Source organism: Danio aesculapii, chromosome 7 (genome assembly GCF_903798145.1).
Source record: "Danio aesculapii chromosome 7, fDanAes4.1, whole genome shotgun sequence".
NCBI lineage: Eukaryota > Metazoa > Chordata > Actinopteri > Cypriniformes > Danionidae > Danio > Danio aesculapii.
The window spans coordinates 9,375,443-9,393,679 of record NC_079441.1 but is presented as its reverse complement, the minus strand read 5'-3'; the positions used below and the strand labels follow the sequence as shown (position 1 = coordinate 9,393,679).

Genomic DNA, 18,237 nt, shown 5'->3' with positions numbered 1-18,237 from the left:
ATTGGGTTAGTCCATATTTGATCCAATTTTGGGTTACAAAAACCCAGCTTTTCTCTTTGAGTTTATACAGTGTAGCTTATACATGCATGTACAACATATATTGTAATGGTTTAAATGATGTATATATATATTAGATATGTAAATGCTACATTTCGTCGAATACAGATGTCGAATACAATGTTGGGTTAATGTTTTCAATTTAATTTAAATGACACTTTTTAACTTGGGCTGCAAATATGGACCAACCCAACCATTTTTTATGAATATACACGCATACACGTACATACATACAAAATGTAATATCAGAATTATTTCTTTTTTCTGGAATGATCATGTGACAAGATTGGAGTCATGCTAAAATTTCAGTTCTCAATAACGATATATAGAAATACAAATAAAAATGTTCCTTTAAATAGTAACAATATTTCACAATATTCCTTTTTTTTTTTTTAATTCAGCCTCGGTGAGAAAAAACCCTGCTTTTAAAAGTGCTGTTTATAAGTTTTAGACTCTCTTAAAGCATAAAAATACTTTAATATGTTTGCAGATATTTAAGAAACATGCTAAGTGAACATTCTTGTTTATCTGAAAAACAATGCTGAAGTCAGATATTTTGCTGGCTGTCTTTGTTTTGGTCTTTTAACCCACCCACTGCCAGTGTAGCCATTTATATTTCAGCACCCAGAGTTGCCTTGGCGGAAAACGATGTATTTTATTCATTCAGTCAGAAAGGCTCTCAAAGCATGCACTCATGACCGAAATAAGACCTCCGATGAACAGTAGCAGCCCCAAAATGAGATTTTTATGAGTGTAAACATTAGGTGAGCAGGTTATATTGTAACCCCGTGTCCTAACAACACGCTATGTGACAATTTTTGCAGTGATAAACAGTTTGGCCATATGCACCAGACGAAACAACAGAATTTTAAATACAGCCATTTAGAAGCACAGAATAGTGCACTCACTGCACTCCAATGACACGCTAAGGTCTATAATCAGATTAACACATATTAAACCTCTAACATTATTAAATGCACATGCTGAATTACTGATTGCACTGAGTCACGGTTCTAAAGTTCAATTTCAAATGGTTTATTTTATTTTCAAGATCTGAGGTGAACTATCTGCTGCTGCTTTCATTTTTATGGCAATAAATGTCTAGTAAAATGCCATTCAAACTCACATTATTAGCAATTAACACTGAATAAAGCACATGACGTGTACCTGAGCTGATCATTGTCAGTTTTCTGTTGTTCAGCTGCGAGAAATAGAAGCCGTTTCTAAAACATAATCTTGAGGTGTTGGTTAGAACAAAAACTCATTTTAATAAGGAAATAATTCCTTCCATCACGTGCTGTTGCTTTTATATAGAACAAGATTTAAATCAGCCTTCAGGCTCTACAGTCAGACTCACTCCTGTTGGTCATCAATCTGGCAACCTGCGCTTGCGTTTGTTTTGATCCAGAAGTGCAATACCTAGTTTAACCACTGGGTGTCAAACTTACATACTGCACCTTTAAATATAAACGCATACAAAGCCAACTATAAATAGATTACTCTTTTCATAAACAGTTTGTAAATAACCCAATGGGGTTATATTTGACTATAAATAAGCCTTTCGATAAGCATATATAGAAATGCATACATAAAATCAACACTTATCAGTCTGGTGTGTGCATCAAATGGTCAAATTTAAAGTGGTCCACTATGATATCATATTTGAAACTTGAGTTGATGTGTAATGTAGCTGTGTGAACATAAACAACATCTCTGAATGGAAGACGCTCAAAGTTCAATGCAAAGGGAGACATTGGCTTTTACAGATTTAGCTTAGCAAAGCCTACAGTGAACAAAGTTTGGAGACTACAAAAATATACATCCGGATTAATGATGTCATAAACCCTTCAGGTTAACGCACAGGCGCTGCGCAGCTAAGGGGCACGGCCCGAGGCGCTGTAATGTTAATGCAGGAAGGCGAAAATGTGGTCCAAACGCTGCTATTTCCACAGAGCTTCTTCTGTTTCTGTATTTGGGCTTCCACAAAGAAAGAAGTGCTTACAGTTTATTTTAATTATGTTTCAGAGAATTATAATAAATATATAGCTAGCATTTGACAAAGGACAGCTTCCAGAATCTCTCCCAGTTCAGTCAAAATCTGTGAGTATTTTTATTAGTTAAAATAGATCTATGACATGCACAGTTTCTAGCGTTAACGTATGTTGTAGCGAGGACGTAAATAAGGATGTAAACAATGGGAAATACTGTTTGGCACCGCTAACAACTTCCATCAAACCCCTGTAAACACCCATAGACCCACAATTCGCGAATTAAAGCGCATTATGTTAGCTGACTAATCAGAGCCTTTTGAGGACGGCCCTTTCAGAGAAACTAGGAAATATGACGTCGTCTTCATGTCAGCTGAGTAGCTGTATATAATTAAAGTAAGGTATATGAAAAAATAATGTGATTTTCTAAAAACGAAGCATGAACACACATTGCTTTGCATCTTTTAGACCAGTGTTTCTCAACCCTGTTCCTGAAGGCACACCAACAGTCCACATTTTAAACCTCTCCCTAATCAAACACACCTGAATCATCTTATCATAACATCAGAAGAGACTCCAAAACCTGAAATGAATGGGTCAGATAATGGAGACATCCAAAATATGTACTGTTGGTGTGGTTGGGAAACACTGTTATAGACAACACAACCAAGCCTTAAAAATACACTTTGGGCCACCCCTGTAATGTAACAAAAAATGATTTTGTATATACAGTAGGATTGCATAATAATTGTGTTATAATGTTATATATTAAATAAGTGTTTTAATGGTTTAAATAACGTTTGCAAAATAATATTCCACTGTCATTTTGGCATATTTAAGATTTTATGTAAAAATGAAACCCTTATTTTGACCTGTACATATTAAAATATGTACTTAATATGTACAGGTATTTTAAGTACATGAAAGTATGACATTAAATTTGATTATATTTAAAACCAAAGTTACAAATAGGTAAAACCAAGAGGTTTAAAGAATAAATTCAAAGATTAAAAAAATATATATATGTTTTTAATACGTCATCAAATGAATTTTGTTCCACATTTGCCAATTTTATTTTTTAGTGGATATTTTATTTTCTAAATAAGGATAAATTTATTTATTTTTTGCTCAGAAAAATACATTTAATGTAAAAGTGTGTAAGCACAGCATCACTCCAAGATGAGGAAAAAAAAAAGATTTATTTCTGTACAAAAGTCTTTACATTTTTTTATCTAAAGTAATACATTTTTATTACCTGTAAATCATTCACATTTACATCACATCCATATACAACTTAAAGTAAATGTCATGTATATTTGAATTATACACTGAAGTGAAAATTGTACTTAAAGTTTTAGCTTTTTTTGGTTGTTGTTTTATTTTTACAGATAGGACAGAATTACATTACAACTTAAAAGTCCCTTAGAAGATGTCCCTTTTCTGGATTTGTGTAATAGTGCCTGTACAATAAATAAGTATAAAATATATCTCTGTTATCAATCAGGATTTTTTAGTTGTTGCATTTTTTTAAGAAACACACAAAACATACAAAAACACTAACAAATTACAATCCCCGAAAAAAGACCAGCTATTTCGGCAAATGGACACGGTCGTTCTGCTTGCCAAAGCAAAGAAAAGCTGATTCCTCATCGCTGATCTGATCGTTTTATGATTGGCTGACACCTACTTATGTTCAGATTCATTCTCCATTAATCTATTTAAAGGAACAGTTCACCAGAAAATCAGTGCTGTTGTATTAAAAGATAAAACTGCATGGTGCTCATTTTTGTTTATTTACATATGTCTGTGTAAATATGCATCATATTATAAGTACTTTTTATAGTGCTTTTACTCATATACTTAAAGATTAAACCATATTTTTTATGGTATTACATGAAATTTTCGATCTTCTGGTGACTTGTTCCTTTAAAGGGACAGTACACCTAATTTTATTTTTAAAGGAGACCTATTATCCCCCTTATTACAAGATGTAAAATAAGTCTCTAAGGTCTCTAGAGTATGTGTGTGAAGTTTCAGCTCAGAATACCACACAAATAATGTTTTTGTTACTCTGAAACTGTTCCTTTTAGGCTTTGTTTCTAATTGTGCCGTTTGGTGACTGTCGCTTCAAATTTAAATGAGATAGTGCTCTTTTCCAAAGAGGGTGGAGCTACAAGTGCCTATGTGTCAGCATAGGGGCAGATTTAAAAACAAGACTATACTAGTGAGGGAGAGATGGTCACTAGTGGGCGTGGCTTTTTCCCTCTGATGACGCGTACAAAGGGAGAATGTCAATCAAAGTGTTTCTGCAGACTGTTTTCATCAAGTGTGACTATAAATAATAAAAATGAATATGTTAACTATTAGAAGCTGGTTATATTCACAGACTGTTGCAACAACTGTGTTTACACCCCTTATAAGGCTGATTTTTACATGATAGGTCCCCTTTACTAATTTTTTTTATTTCTTCTGTTACACATGTAGGAAGATATATTGAAGAATGTTGAAAAAACTGCTATTGACTTTTATAGTATTTGTTTTTTTACATCTACCATAAAAGTCAATAGCTGCGTTCGAAATCGCATACTTCCATACTATACAGAAACACCCAGGTCATGTGACTAATGTGTTTCGAAACACCCAGGTCATGTGACTAAAGTGATTCGAAACACCCAGGTCATGTGACTAAAGTGATTCGAAACACCCAGTTCACGAGACTAAAGTGATTCGAAACACCCAGGTCACGTGACTAAAGTGATTCGAAACACCCAGGTCACGTGACTAAAGTGATTCGAAACACCCAGGTCACGTGACTAAAGTGTTCGAAACACCCAGGTCATGTGACTAGTGTTTCGAAACACCCAGGTCACATAACCTAAAGTGTTTCGAAACACCCAGGTCACGTGACTAAAGTGTTTAGAAACACCCAGGTCACGTGACTAAAGTGATTCGAAACACCCAGGTCACGTGACTAAAGTGTTTCGAAACACCCAGGTCACGAGACTAAAGTGATTCGAAACACCCAGGTCACGTGACTAAAGTGATTCGAAACACCCAGGTCATGTGACTAGTGTTTCGAAACACCCAGGTCACATGACCTAAAGTGTTTCGAAACACCCAGGTCATGTGACTAAAGTGATTAGAAACACCCAGGTCACGTGACTAAAGTGATTCGAAACACCCAGGTCACGTGACTAAAGTGATTCGAAACACACAGATGTTATGTAGCCTAGTGGACCGTGCATGTGCACAGTGTAACTGGCCTCGCTTTGCCCACCACTACTGTATAGTATGCTAAAAACAGTATGTGAGCCGAGTAGTATGTCCCAACTCACAGAATTCGAAAAACAGTATGCGAGAAGTACCCGGATGACCTACAACTTCTGGCAAAATTCTTAAGTGCGCATCTGACGAATGCTATGCAATCCCATGATGCACCGCTACAGAATTCATAAATGGGAGTGAAGTGAGGCAACTGATTTGGATAGGTCATGTGATCATGACAAAATGGCGGATGTAGTACGTCCGAGTTCCGTTCATACTACTGACATTCATACTCTCTAGAACGTACTTTTCTAATGGTCGTGTAGTACGTTTAAATTCAAATGCAGTACCTACTGAGTATTAGGCGATTTCGGGCGTAGCAAATGTTTGCGTTTTTCTAACATTCTTCAAAATATCTAATATAAATTAACAAAAGTTTTAGTAAATAGTGAGGAATTTATTTATTTTATTTTTTAAAGTGAACTGTACCTTTAAGTGCGACTATTTATTATTATTTTATGCTGGCTCTCTTGTTCAACGCAAACGAAACCAACTGTTGTGCGCGACACAGAAAAATGAGAAAACCTCACGACGTTTACAATCTGAAATCTTTTTTTTTCTACATATTTATAAAAAACTAAATGAAAACATGAAGGCAAACATCACCCAGAGGGACGAAAACAAGGAATGTTGCGTTTGTTTTCAGTTCATTCGTTTTTTTTGTTTGTTTTTCTTTCGCCCATTGAAACTCAAGTATATTCAATTGACGACACGATCCAAAAAAGCACTTGACGTCCACGTTGTCACATACAGTGGAATGGGCCGGGAAACAGAAACACATGCTGGGCTGAGATGTGGGTTTCAGTAGTCAGTCGGTCTTCAGAGCTTCATCATCTTCACCACAGGAATCGGCAGCACTTGGTGGAGTTTGACTCGCTCATCATCAACACTCATCTTCAGCCAGTCAGGCCGGAACGAGCCCTTGAAGCCCACAAAGGCCAGTTTATCTGAGGGAAATAAAGCCACAAAATGAGACCTCAAAGATTATATGCTGATTAGTTCATTATACAGTTGAAGTCAGGATTATTCGCCCTCCTGTGATTTGTTTTTCTTTCTGTCTTTATATATTTCCAAATGATGTTCACATATTTCCTATAGCTTTTTTTTTCTTCTGGAGAAAGTCTTATTTGTTTTATTTCGTTTAGAATAAAAGCAGTTTTTAATTCGAAACACCCAGGTCACGTGACTAAAGTGATTCTAAACACCCAGGTCACATGACTAAAGTGATTCGAAACACCCAGGTCATGTGACTAAAGTGTTTTGAAACACCCAGGTCACGTGACTAAAGTGTTTTGAAACACCCAGGTCACGTGACTAAAGTGTTTTGAAACACCCAGGTCACGTGACTAAAGTGTTTTGAAACACCCAGGTCACGTGACTAAAGTGTTTTGAAACACCCAGGTCACGTGACTAAAGTGTTTAGAAACACCCAGGTCACGTGACTCAAGTGATTCGAAACACCCAGGTCACGTGACTAAAGTGATTCGAAACACCCAGGTCCCGTGACTAAAGTGTTTCGAAACACCCAGGTCACGTGACTAAAGTGATTCGAAACACCCAGGTCCCGTGACTAAAGTGTTTCGAAACACCCAGGTCACGTGACTAAAGTGTTTCGAAACACCCAGGTCCCGTGACTAAAGTGATAAGTAAGTTTTTAATTTTTATAAAACAATTTCAAGGTCAATATTATTAGACCTCTTAAGCAATATTTTAATAATTCAATATGATAGGGTATATGCCGTGCTAGTGTGTTTCCCATGCTGATAAATTTCCGGTGACCGGTTATTGTGAGTTTTTTTCCCCATTTTATACGATTCCTTTTACAGCATCGATGTTGTAATGTAATTAAAATACAATCAGTTAAGCAGACTTTGGTATTCATTCAGTTGCTTAAGCGTTTACTCAAAGGCCATCAAAAGCCATTTACTCGCGCGCGCCTGTCAGAATCGGCAGGCTAGCGCAGAAGCTCCATTGAATATAATGGGGTAAAATAAATACTCATATTATAAAAACATGGCAGAGAAAAATGTTATTTAATGCACTGCTTCTTGTACAATCTGAGACCCACTTTATATCGGATATCACTCAGCCAGTGGACATCGCTGATTTTCAAAGAAAACAGACCTTAAACGCGCCGATTTTGCAATTCCAAACAGTTCACTGGAATCGCTTAACCCAGGTTACTGGCAAATTAAAAGTCCTATTAGCATGCTTCGGCATATACCCTATAATGAGCAGTTCTAATTGGACAATTGTGATGTTTAATCATAAATAATTTTTGCTACTTATTTAAAATGAGCTGAATCAACACAATTTTGAGGTTCTTTTTCGGTATTTAATTGAATTTATTAAACTTGTTTTATGTTCAATCCACTTAAATTGACAAAAACAATTATGGTAACTTAATCAACTTGTTTTGGGACTGCATGAAGAAATTGTGTGGAACCCAGCATTTTTTTTTTGACAATGATCTTTGGTCAAATGTTGTGTGAGGCAATTTGTTTCGGCCCTCAAAACAGTGTGACCAAGACATCAAAAATAAATTTAGTTCAGTCAAAAAACGGCCGCTATGAAGTGACGCGTGTCTGTTCAACACAGCATGAGCTGCAGTTGAAGGCTGCGCAGAGCGTGAGCCACCTGACATTAAGCGAGTGGTGCGAGCAGCTGAAAACATTTAGATACGAATCGTAAAGGCTTCTCAATGCCGTGTTTCTGTTGCATGGATCGAAACTCCTGCAAGTAAACAAAGTTATGCCACCTGTAAGTTTAAAGTTCAAAGCTTATACCGAGGCTAATACGCATGCACACTGGATTAACTATAGCAGCGGGCCATTCACATTCACACGTTCGTTATTTCCAATATTAGAATATATGCCAATGTGCGCGCACAAGCGGAGCGATGCGCTCCCGCCTTCCAGATGCAGAGTATAAAACATCTCACGCCGCAGTGGTGAGACATGTGCGTGGCTTTCAGTGCAATGTAAGCAAAAGATATGTTAGACAAATTATTAAAACTATTATGTATGAACGCAGATGATAACAACAGTTCATTTAAATACCCTAATATAAGACGTGATAACCGTGAAACCGTGATTATTCTTCAGACTATATAATCGTACAACCAAAATCTATAATTGTTGCATCCCTAATTGTTATGTAGTTCAAAACATAATATATGAATGTGTCTGAATGTAGAAAAAGCCTACTTAAGCAATGCACTGCTTCTGTTTTGCTTTGAAAAAAAAAAGCCTATTGTGCAATGCAGTGATATTATGTTGTTTCAAACTACAATATATTAACATTTTAATGTAGAAAAAGCTAACGTGGGTGTTTTAAGGAGCAAAAATACAACATATGGGCTCTTATATGCTGGTGTGTCATTACTCATATTGCAATTCATATCTCTCCGGCCCCTCATTTGGGATGCTTTTCATGAACTGGCACCCATGACAAACTGAGTCACGGCTGCATTCAAAATGGCAGAAATGTTTTCAAAGTGCACTACAAAGGGAACGCAATTGTCAATATGAAGATCGCTAAAACTGAACTGTAAAAATACTTTGAAAGCACACCTAAGAGTGATGACTTAATGCTTTTTTTAATCATTCCAATTTTAAATGTTGGAATGTTGGGAAGGAATAGGGCATAGGGAGGATAAGTTGAAATAGAACACAGCCAGGAACTATGCCTCTACAGCTCTAGAGGTGTAGTTGCAAGTGTACAAGTTTGCGATGCAGTTTGCGAATGTTTGTTGGAATGATGGATTTAGGAAACGCCAAATCAACGAACTATGTTTGTAATGACAAAACTTGCGACCTTAGCTGGCTAACAATGGTTTTCTGAAACGCACCCCAAATTGTTCAGTGGAGTTTATTATTATTATTATTTTAATTATATATTTTATAAACAATTAATAGGGCAGATTTAAAGTGACAGTTCACCCACAGATGTTATAAACTTATATTTACTCCAGTATTTTAACACAGATTGTGCCTGCCACATGATCTGTGACAGGTATTTGGCGTCGTTTATGAACACAGCTGATGGGAAGGACTCAGCGAGCTTTGCCAGCTGGAATGACAATTGTAGATGATAAATGTAAGATGTGAAGGGAGTGTCGAGAGGAAGGACCCTGCTGCTCTGGTATGTGTGTGCATGTGTGTTCAGCCCACCCAAAAGAAAAAAAAAAAAAAAACACTTCACATATGTCCATTGGTTTGTATTTGATTATCTGGGGTCTTCACTCCCAGTTTCCCAAATAATACTGAATTACAAACGTTCTCCCACGACAATTTGTAGCTGTTTGATTTAGTGGCTAATTCGTATGAATTTGTATGATCTTATTTATAAAATTAAGCACAATTTGCTAATCCCTCAATGACGTTTGGGTGTAGGGATGGGGTTTGGTGCCAGATTTTTGTATGACTGAACTTGATTAATTCGTCTGAATAGGTGTCTAAACTGACAAAACATAACATAGTTGTTTCCTCATGAGATCAGGCTGGAATTAAAGATACACTACTGTTTTTATTGTGAGAAGATGTCTCTAATCATGAAGTGTGCGTGCAATTTACATTTTTCATAAGCCTTGCTAAAATGTTTGTTTAATTAAACGATGCAAGTTTAAAGAGAGAGCACATGGCTAACATGTTTTAACATAATGCTAACATGTTTCTAGAATACTGCTAGTAACATAAATTAGCACATTATTAACTTTTTAAGGATATAGAAAGATTTAGCGCATGGCTAACATGTTATAACGTGATGCTAGCATGTTTCGAGAACATTGCTAGTATGTTTTAACATGCTACTGACATAAATTAGCACGTTGTTAACTTTTTAAGTTTGAAGAAAGATTTAACACATGGTTAACATAATTTAACATGATGCTAACATGTTTCTAGTACATTGCTAGTATGTTTTAACATGCTATTAACATAAATTAGCACATTGTTAACTTTTAAAGTTTAAAGGTAGATTTAGCACATGTCTAACATGTTTTAACATGGTGCTAGCATGTTTCTAGTACACTGCTAGAATGTTTTAACTTGCTACTAGCATGAATGTTTTAGTGTTAGCATACACATTTTGTTAGCATGAATTAGTATATTTTTTTCTTTTTATTACTAAAAAGCATGCTACATATACTATGTAACATTAACTGGGACTTGTTGTAGAACGTATGAACTATTGCTGTTTTGTTGGTCAAACTGCTTTTCTTCTCATGTTAAGTCACTTTGGAATTGCTAGGTAAATCAGTTGAAATGTTTCAGCATGTATTAGCATTTTGATAGCATGAACCTGTTAGCACACTTCAGCAAATGGCTAGCATATTTTACCAAGTTGCTATTGTTTAAGTAGCAGTTTGCTACTTGGATTTAAGGTCAGTCTTAGCACATTTTTAGTATGTTTTGGCTAATATGCTTTAGCATGATTTAACATGTTGCTGGCACATCTGTAGCTTGTAGCGCACACAAATCTTTTGTAATTATATATATATGTATATATGTTTTTAATTATGTCTTATGACCATTTTAATGTGTTTTTGGTAATACTTTAGGTTACTTAACAAACCATTATCTAACCCTACTAGCCTAATAAACTACTAATTAGCGGTTTATTAATAGTTAGGAAGGTAGAAGTTGGGTTTTAGGTGTTGGGTAGGATTAAGGATGAAGAATTTCATAACTACTGCTTTATAACTACTAATAAACAGTTAATATATTAATCATAGGCAGGTAATAAGCCAGTAGTTAATAGCAATAATTTTGACCTAAACTATAGTGCTATTGTGAATTTAATAAATAAATAAATAAATAATAAAATCTCATCTTAAACTGCTTATGGTAGTATGATACCAAATTATATATGAGCACGTTCTACATCTACTTTAAGATGGACTTTTCTGCGTAAATGTTTCCTACCAAATGGATTGCCCTGTATGTAAATCACATTATATTTCACTGATTTTGTGAACGGTATTACCTTTCAACTTGACCGTCTGATCTGCTCCGAGGGTCTCAAGTAGTTTGGTCCATGGCCCTCTGCTGACCAGTTTTCCTTTAGACGTGATCAAAACCACTGACCTGCAAGTGTGAGAAATGAGTTCCTGTAAGACAAGCTCAAAATACCACACAAATACTGTTTTATACCTGACCCTTTTATGCTTTGATCCTTATTGTGTAGTTTTGGTGATTGTCGCTTTAAATTCAAATGAGATTGTGCTCTTTTCAAAAGAGGGTGGAGCAACAATTGCTTGTGTGCCACCATAATGGTGAAGGGCTACTCCTCAGTCAGGGCAGTTTATGCTAATGAGGGAAAGATCGTCACTAATGGGTGGGGCTTTCCCCCCTAATGACACATACAAAAGAGTTCATGCCAATCAAAATGTCAATTAAAATGATATTGCGATGTTTTGTTTTGCTGTGATGTATATTGCGATATGAATATCATTTTACCAGATGATTTGAACAGCTCTGTTTGAAAATATTTCATTAATTTAGATTAACTGAGATGATCAAGTCTATGAAGTGCATCTGCATAAATTATATGTAAGCAAAAATAAATAAATAAACAGTGCTTTGTGGTTTTCTGGGAGTCTAACAGTATTCAATTACAGAAATCAAATGTAAAATACGCATTTTTACCAGCCACTTTATTAGGTACACCTTACTAGTACTAGGTTGGACCCGCTTTTGCATTCAGAGCGGCCTCAATCCTTCGTCGCATAGATTCAACAAGGTACTGGAAATATTCCTCAGAGATTTTGGTCCATATTAACATGATAGCATCACGCAGTTGCTGCAGAGTTGTCGGCTGCACATCCATGATGCGAATATCCCGTTCCACCACATCCCAAAGGTGCTCTATTGGATTGAGCTCTGGTGACTGTGGAGGCCATTTGAGAACAGTGAACTCATTGTCATGTTTAAGAAACCAGTCTGAGATGATTCGCGCTTTATGACATGGCACTTTATCCTGCTGGAAGTAGCCATCACATGATGGGTACACTGTGGTCATAAAGGGGTGTATATGGTCAGTACCACTCAGGTTGGTTGTGGTGTTGACACAGTACTCAGTTGGTACTAATGGGCCCAAAGTGTGCCAAGAAAATATTCCTTACACCATTACACCACCACCAACAGCCTGAACCATTGATACAAGACAGGATGGATCCATGCTTTCATGCTGTTGATGCCAAATTCTGACCCTACCATCTGAATGTGGCAGCAGAAATTGAGACTCATCAGACCAGGCAACATTTTTCCAATCTTCTGTTGTCTAATTTTGGTGAGCCTGTGTGAATTGTAGCCTTAGTTTCCTGTTCATAGCTGACAGGAGTGGCACCCAGTTTGATCTTCTGCTGCTGTAGCCTGTCTGCCTCAAGGTTGGACGTGTTCTGCATACCTCGGTTGTATCTCCTCTGACCTCTCGCATCAACAAGGCATTTGCACCTGCAGAACTCTTTTTTCAGACCATTCTCTGTAAACCCTGGAGATGGTTGTGCATGAAAATCCCAGTAGATCAGCAGTTTCTGAAATACTCAAACCAGCCCGTCTGGCACCAACAACCATGCCTCGTTCAAAGTCACTCAAATCACCTTTCTTCCCATTCTGATGCTCGGTTTGAACTGCAGCAGATCGTCTTGACCATGTCTACATGCCTAAATGCATTGAGTTGCTGCCATGTGATTGGCTGATTAGAAATTTGCATTAACAAGCAGTTGGACAGGTGTACCTAATAAAGTGGCCAGTGAATGTATGGTCATCATTATAAAAATATAAATAAAAAATATATTTTTAATCTTTATTATATAATCTAATCTCACAATGTGACAGTTGCAGATACACACATTGCGATATCCGGTATATTGTTCAGCCCTACATAAGATCATACTCCAGTATTGGAGTTTCAGGTTTCATTTAAAGCCTGTAAAAGCACTTGCAGCATGCCGCTTCTTTCTCCCTATATGACTGTGATCATTCCACATTCAGTGCTTTTATATGAGGATCCAAACACTCCAGCAGTGTCAGAGCAGCGCTATCCGACTTAACCGTGCAGAACGGATAAAACATCTGCAAAGCCCACTTCACAGCGCAGAGCAATTTGGAAAGCGCAGCGTGTCGCACAAAGCCTCTGTGATCCACTTGAATTCAGCATGTCAATCTCTACACTCAAGTGCTACGGGCAGGGAATCTGCTCAGATGGATTCATAAATTGAAACAAAAACAGGGCATTTTTGATTCAGTAAATCAGGGTTTGGGGGGTTTACTGACACAGCATAGCAGTAATAATTGTATATACACAATTATTGACATACATAGTTATTAAAACTTTTATGTTTGAAAATGTGTTGAAAAAAATCTCTCCATTAAGCAACGATTCGGAAATATTTAAGATATTAATAATAATTTCACAGGAAAGCTAATACAGTTTGACTTCAACTGTATAGCATACACATTGCACAAGCATTTGATTTTATATGGATGTTCTGCAAGTTTCTTGGTTGTAGTTTTTGGATTCGACTTACTCGTCTTTGAGGTTTGTGATGTAGTTTTCTAGTTGTGCTGGAATTCCCTTCAGTATTGAGTTCCTGAAGCCTTTAGTCTCCAGGATTTTACCACTGTGGCCGTCGATCACAGTCACATGAATGCCATCCTCTGATTGGTAGATTTTCTTGCCATTCACCTATAGAAACAGTACATTCTCATTGTTTTATCTTGTGCTTTAAGTTTATCCCACATTTTTTGCTATCATAAGCTAATATGGTACGTATTTGTTTAATATAGCAAAATATTCAATTAATTTAGTTTGATTTAAATAATATACTGTATAAACAGGATAAGCTAGCATATTTTTTTATATTTAAATTTTAGTTGTGATTTGAAAGTGCTGTAAGTAGTTTTATAAAAGTATTTTTTAGATCGATCTATCTATCTATCTATCTATCTATCTATCTATCTATCTATCTATCTATCTATCTATCTATCTATCTATCTATCTGTCTGTCTGTCTGTCTGTCTGTCTGTCTGTCTGTCTGTCTGTCTGTCTGTCTGTCTGTCTGTCTGTCTGTCTCATTTCTCCATCCATCCATCCATCTTACCTCTCCCTCCATCTGATCCATTTTATCCATCCATCTTATCTATCTATCCTATCCATCAACCTTATTCATCCATCCATCCATTCATCTGTCATCCATCTCCCTTTTCCATCCATCCATCCATCCATCCGTATAACCATCAATCCATCATCCATCTCATCCATCCATCCATCCATATGTCCATCCAATCTATCTTATCCATCTATCTTATTCATCCATCCATCCATCCATCCATCCATCCATCTCTCATCCATCCAATCTATTATGTCCATCCATCAATCCTGTTTATCCATCTTATCTATCTATCTATCTATCTATCGAATCTTATCCATACATTTATCCATCTTATCCCCATTCATCCATCCACCCCTCCATCCATCCATCTTATATGCATCCATTCATCTCTCATCCATCCATCCATATACCATCTTATCTATCTATCCATCCATCAATCAATCTTATCCTTCTATCTTATCCATCCTATTTATCCATCCATCTCTCTTATATAACTTCCATCCATCGTATCTATCCATCTGTTCATCTATATACCCTATCCTATCCCATTTACATCCATCAATCCACATTATCCATCTATCTTATCCATCCATTTATCCACCCACCCATATTATCCATCTTATCAGTCCATCCATCCGTCCATCAATCCATCCATCCATCCATCCATCCTATCCTATTAACATTCATCCATCCATCCATCCTATCCTATCCTATTAACATCCATCCATCCATCCATCCATCCATCCACCCACCTATCCATCCATCCATCCATCCTATCCTGTTAACATCCATGCATCTATCTTATCCATCCATCTTATCCATCCATCTTATTTATCCATCCATCCATCTATCTATCTTATCCATCCATCTATTCTATCCATCCATCCATCCATCCATCCATCCATCCATCCATCCATCCATCCATTCTTTACTTCTGGAAACTGGATGTGACATTATATAGGTTGCATGTCAGCACTATAATTTGAAGTATAACAAATCACTAAAAAACACTATAACAAATCCTTTAATATAAAAATTAATAATAATCATTATAAAAATGTAATGAATGAACACTTCAGTTAAGTAGTGACTGAAAAATGATTAGTACCTCAGTATAGGCAAAGTCCTCTTTGATGTGGAAGAAGCGAGTGTTGTATGATTCCAGCTTGACTTCAAGGAAGTGCTGTGGTGTGTGAGGCTAGAGAGAGAAAAAAGAAACAGCGTGATTACAATAATGTACAAGTTTATAGTAATACTATGATAATGATTATGATATACTATACTATGATAATAATTTCTAAGTTTAAAGCTAAACATTCAAATCACTGAAAGCATAAAATGTGGCTAGCATTTTATTATTTACTATATATATATATATATATATATATATATATATATATATATTTATATGCTATTTTATAGCATACATTAGCATGTTAATTGGTAGCATTCTCTTATATCTAGCTAGCACGTGAGAAAAGGTTTCTTACATGACTAACACATTGTTACAATGAGATGTTGTTAGCGCGCTTAAGTTGCTAATTTGAATATCCATTTTACTAGCTTGAATATAGCATGTTTAACATTTTGCTAGCTAACAAGACGCATGTTTCTAATATGAATGAGCAGGTTGCAACCATGCTTTTTGAAATTACATGTTGCTACCTTTTATAAGCTTTTAGCATTAGCCTAGCATGAATACAGCAGGTTGCTACCATGTTTAGCATACTGCAAGCATATATAAATTTGCATTTGAAAATAAAATACTACTATTTGATAAGTTTTTACCATGTTTAAAAACACTTAAGCATATTCCCAGCATGAACTAGCAGGTTGGTGCCATTTTTTAACATGTATAAGTTAACACTATGTTATTTAAAATTAGCAAGTGAGAGAATGTTTTGCACATGGCTAACACACTGATACCATGACATGTTGGTAGCATGTTTAACATGAACCTAATTTTAATATGCATTTTGCTATCTTGCTTATAGCATGTTTAACATTTTGTTGGCTATCATGACGCATGTTTCTAGCATGAATTAACAGGTTGCTACCATGCTTTTAAAAACTGTTCAACATGTTTATACCATGTTTTAAAAAATGTTATTTTTAGTATGGCATGTTCCTAGCATGTATTAGCAGGTTGTTGCATTTTTTAAAAATGTTAACACCACCCAGGTAGCAAAGAATTCTGGCCCAGATTGGCATAAATCAGGCACAGCAGGCATTCATTTGGCACTGGCATACAGCGTGTGGGCCAAACATGGCCTGGGTTTTACAGAGTGGCACCATCTTTAAGGCGGCACATAAGCCTTGGGCCAGATGTGAAATGTAGTATTTGGCCCAGATGTTAAAAATTGATATGTGGGCCACTTTTAAAATACATTTAAATTATTTTTAAGTGAAGAAAAAAATCTACCAATTGGGTCACTTCGAGAAAAAGTGTGACCATAAAGCGAAATGTTTCATGGGTTTATCAAATTCATTACAGTCGTGACACACCAACAATTCTGGCCCAGTTCAGGCCCAGTTATGGGTATATTAACTTGGCTGAGACTTGGCCCAGATATGGTCCATGTTCGGCCCTTGTATGGAAGCCAGACTTGGTCCAATCATGTACCGTAATTCACTGCGGCATGTGGGCCAAAAAAAAGCTGACTGTGTGGGCCAGAGAAATTTTGCTATGTGGGCAAGTTAGTTTAAATTAGCAAGTGAGAAAAAGTTTCTTACATGGCTAACACATTGTTACCATGGCATGTTGGTAACATTGCTAATTTGAATATGCATTTTACTAGCTTGATATAGCATGTTTAACATTTTGTTAGCAAACATGGCGCATGTTTTTAACATAAATTAGCAGGTTGCTACCATGCTTTATGAAATGATTTAACATGTTGCACATTGGGCGACGCTGTGGCGTAGTAGGTAGTGCTGTCGCCTCACAGCAAGTAGGTCACTGATTTGAGCCTTGGCTGGGTCAGATGGCATTTCGGTGTGGAGTTTGCATGTTCTCCCTGCGTTCGCGTGGGTTTCCTCCGGGTGCTCCGGTTTCCCCCACAGTCCAAAGACATGTGGTACAGGTGAATTAGGTAGGCTAAATTGTCCGTAGTGTATGAGCGTGAGTGAGTGTGTTTGATTGTTTCCCAGATTTGGGCTGCGGCTGGAAGGGCACCCGCTGGTTGGCAATTCATTCCACTGTGGTGACTCCGGATTAATAAAGGGACTAAACCGAAAAGAAAATTAATGAATGAATGAATGTTGCACATTTGTAAGGTTTTAGCATGTTCCTAGCATATATTTAGCAGGTTGCTAACACATTTAACACACTTAAAAATATGCCATTTTTAGATGAAATAATACTATTTAACATGTTTTTACCATGTTTAAAAAAGTTTTAGCCTGTTTCTAGCATGAATTAGCAGGTTGGTGTACTGTTTTTTTAATGTTTAAGTTAACACCATGTTAGTTTAAATTATGAGAGAATGTTTCTTACATGACTAACACATTGGTACCATGACATGTTGTTGTCATGTTTAAAATTTTGCTAGCTAATATGATGCATGTTTCTAACAGGAATTAGCAGGTTGCTACCATGCTTTATAAAATTACACGATGCTAACTTTTTTAGGGTTTTAGCATTAGCCTAGATAAATATAGCAGGTTGCTACCACATTTACACACATCTAACATAAAAAATATGCATTTAAAGATGAAATAATACTATTAAACATGTTTCTACCATGTTTTAAA

At 36.4% G+C, this 18,237-nt stretch overlaps 1 protein-coding gene across 1 annotated transcript in view; it reads right to left on the bottom strand.

Moving 5' to 3' along the window:
• Positions 1 to 3,225: 3,225 nt before the first annotated feature.
• Positions 3,226 to 18,237, bottom strand: part of cemip (cell migration inducing hyaluronidase 1) — a 380,066-nt gene continuing 365,054 nt past the window's right edge. Inside the window, 4 exon segments of the mRNA XM_056461019.1 lie at positions 3,226 to 6,316; positions 11,355 to 11,455; positions 13,900 to 14,057; positions 15,593 to 15,682. Of these exon segments, the coding sequence (XP_056316994.1) occupies positions 6,189 to 6,316; positions 11,355 to 11,455; positions 13,900 to 14,057; positions 15,593 to 15,682 (477 nt within the window). The 3' untranslated portion in view covers positions 3,226 to 6,188.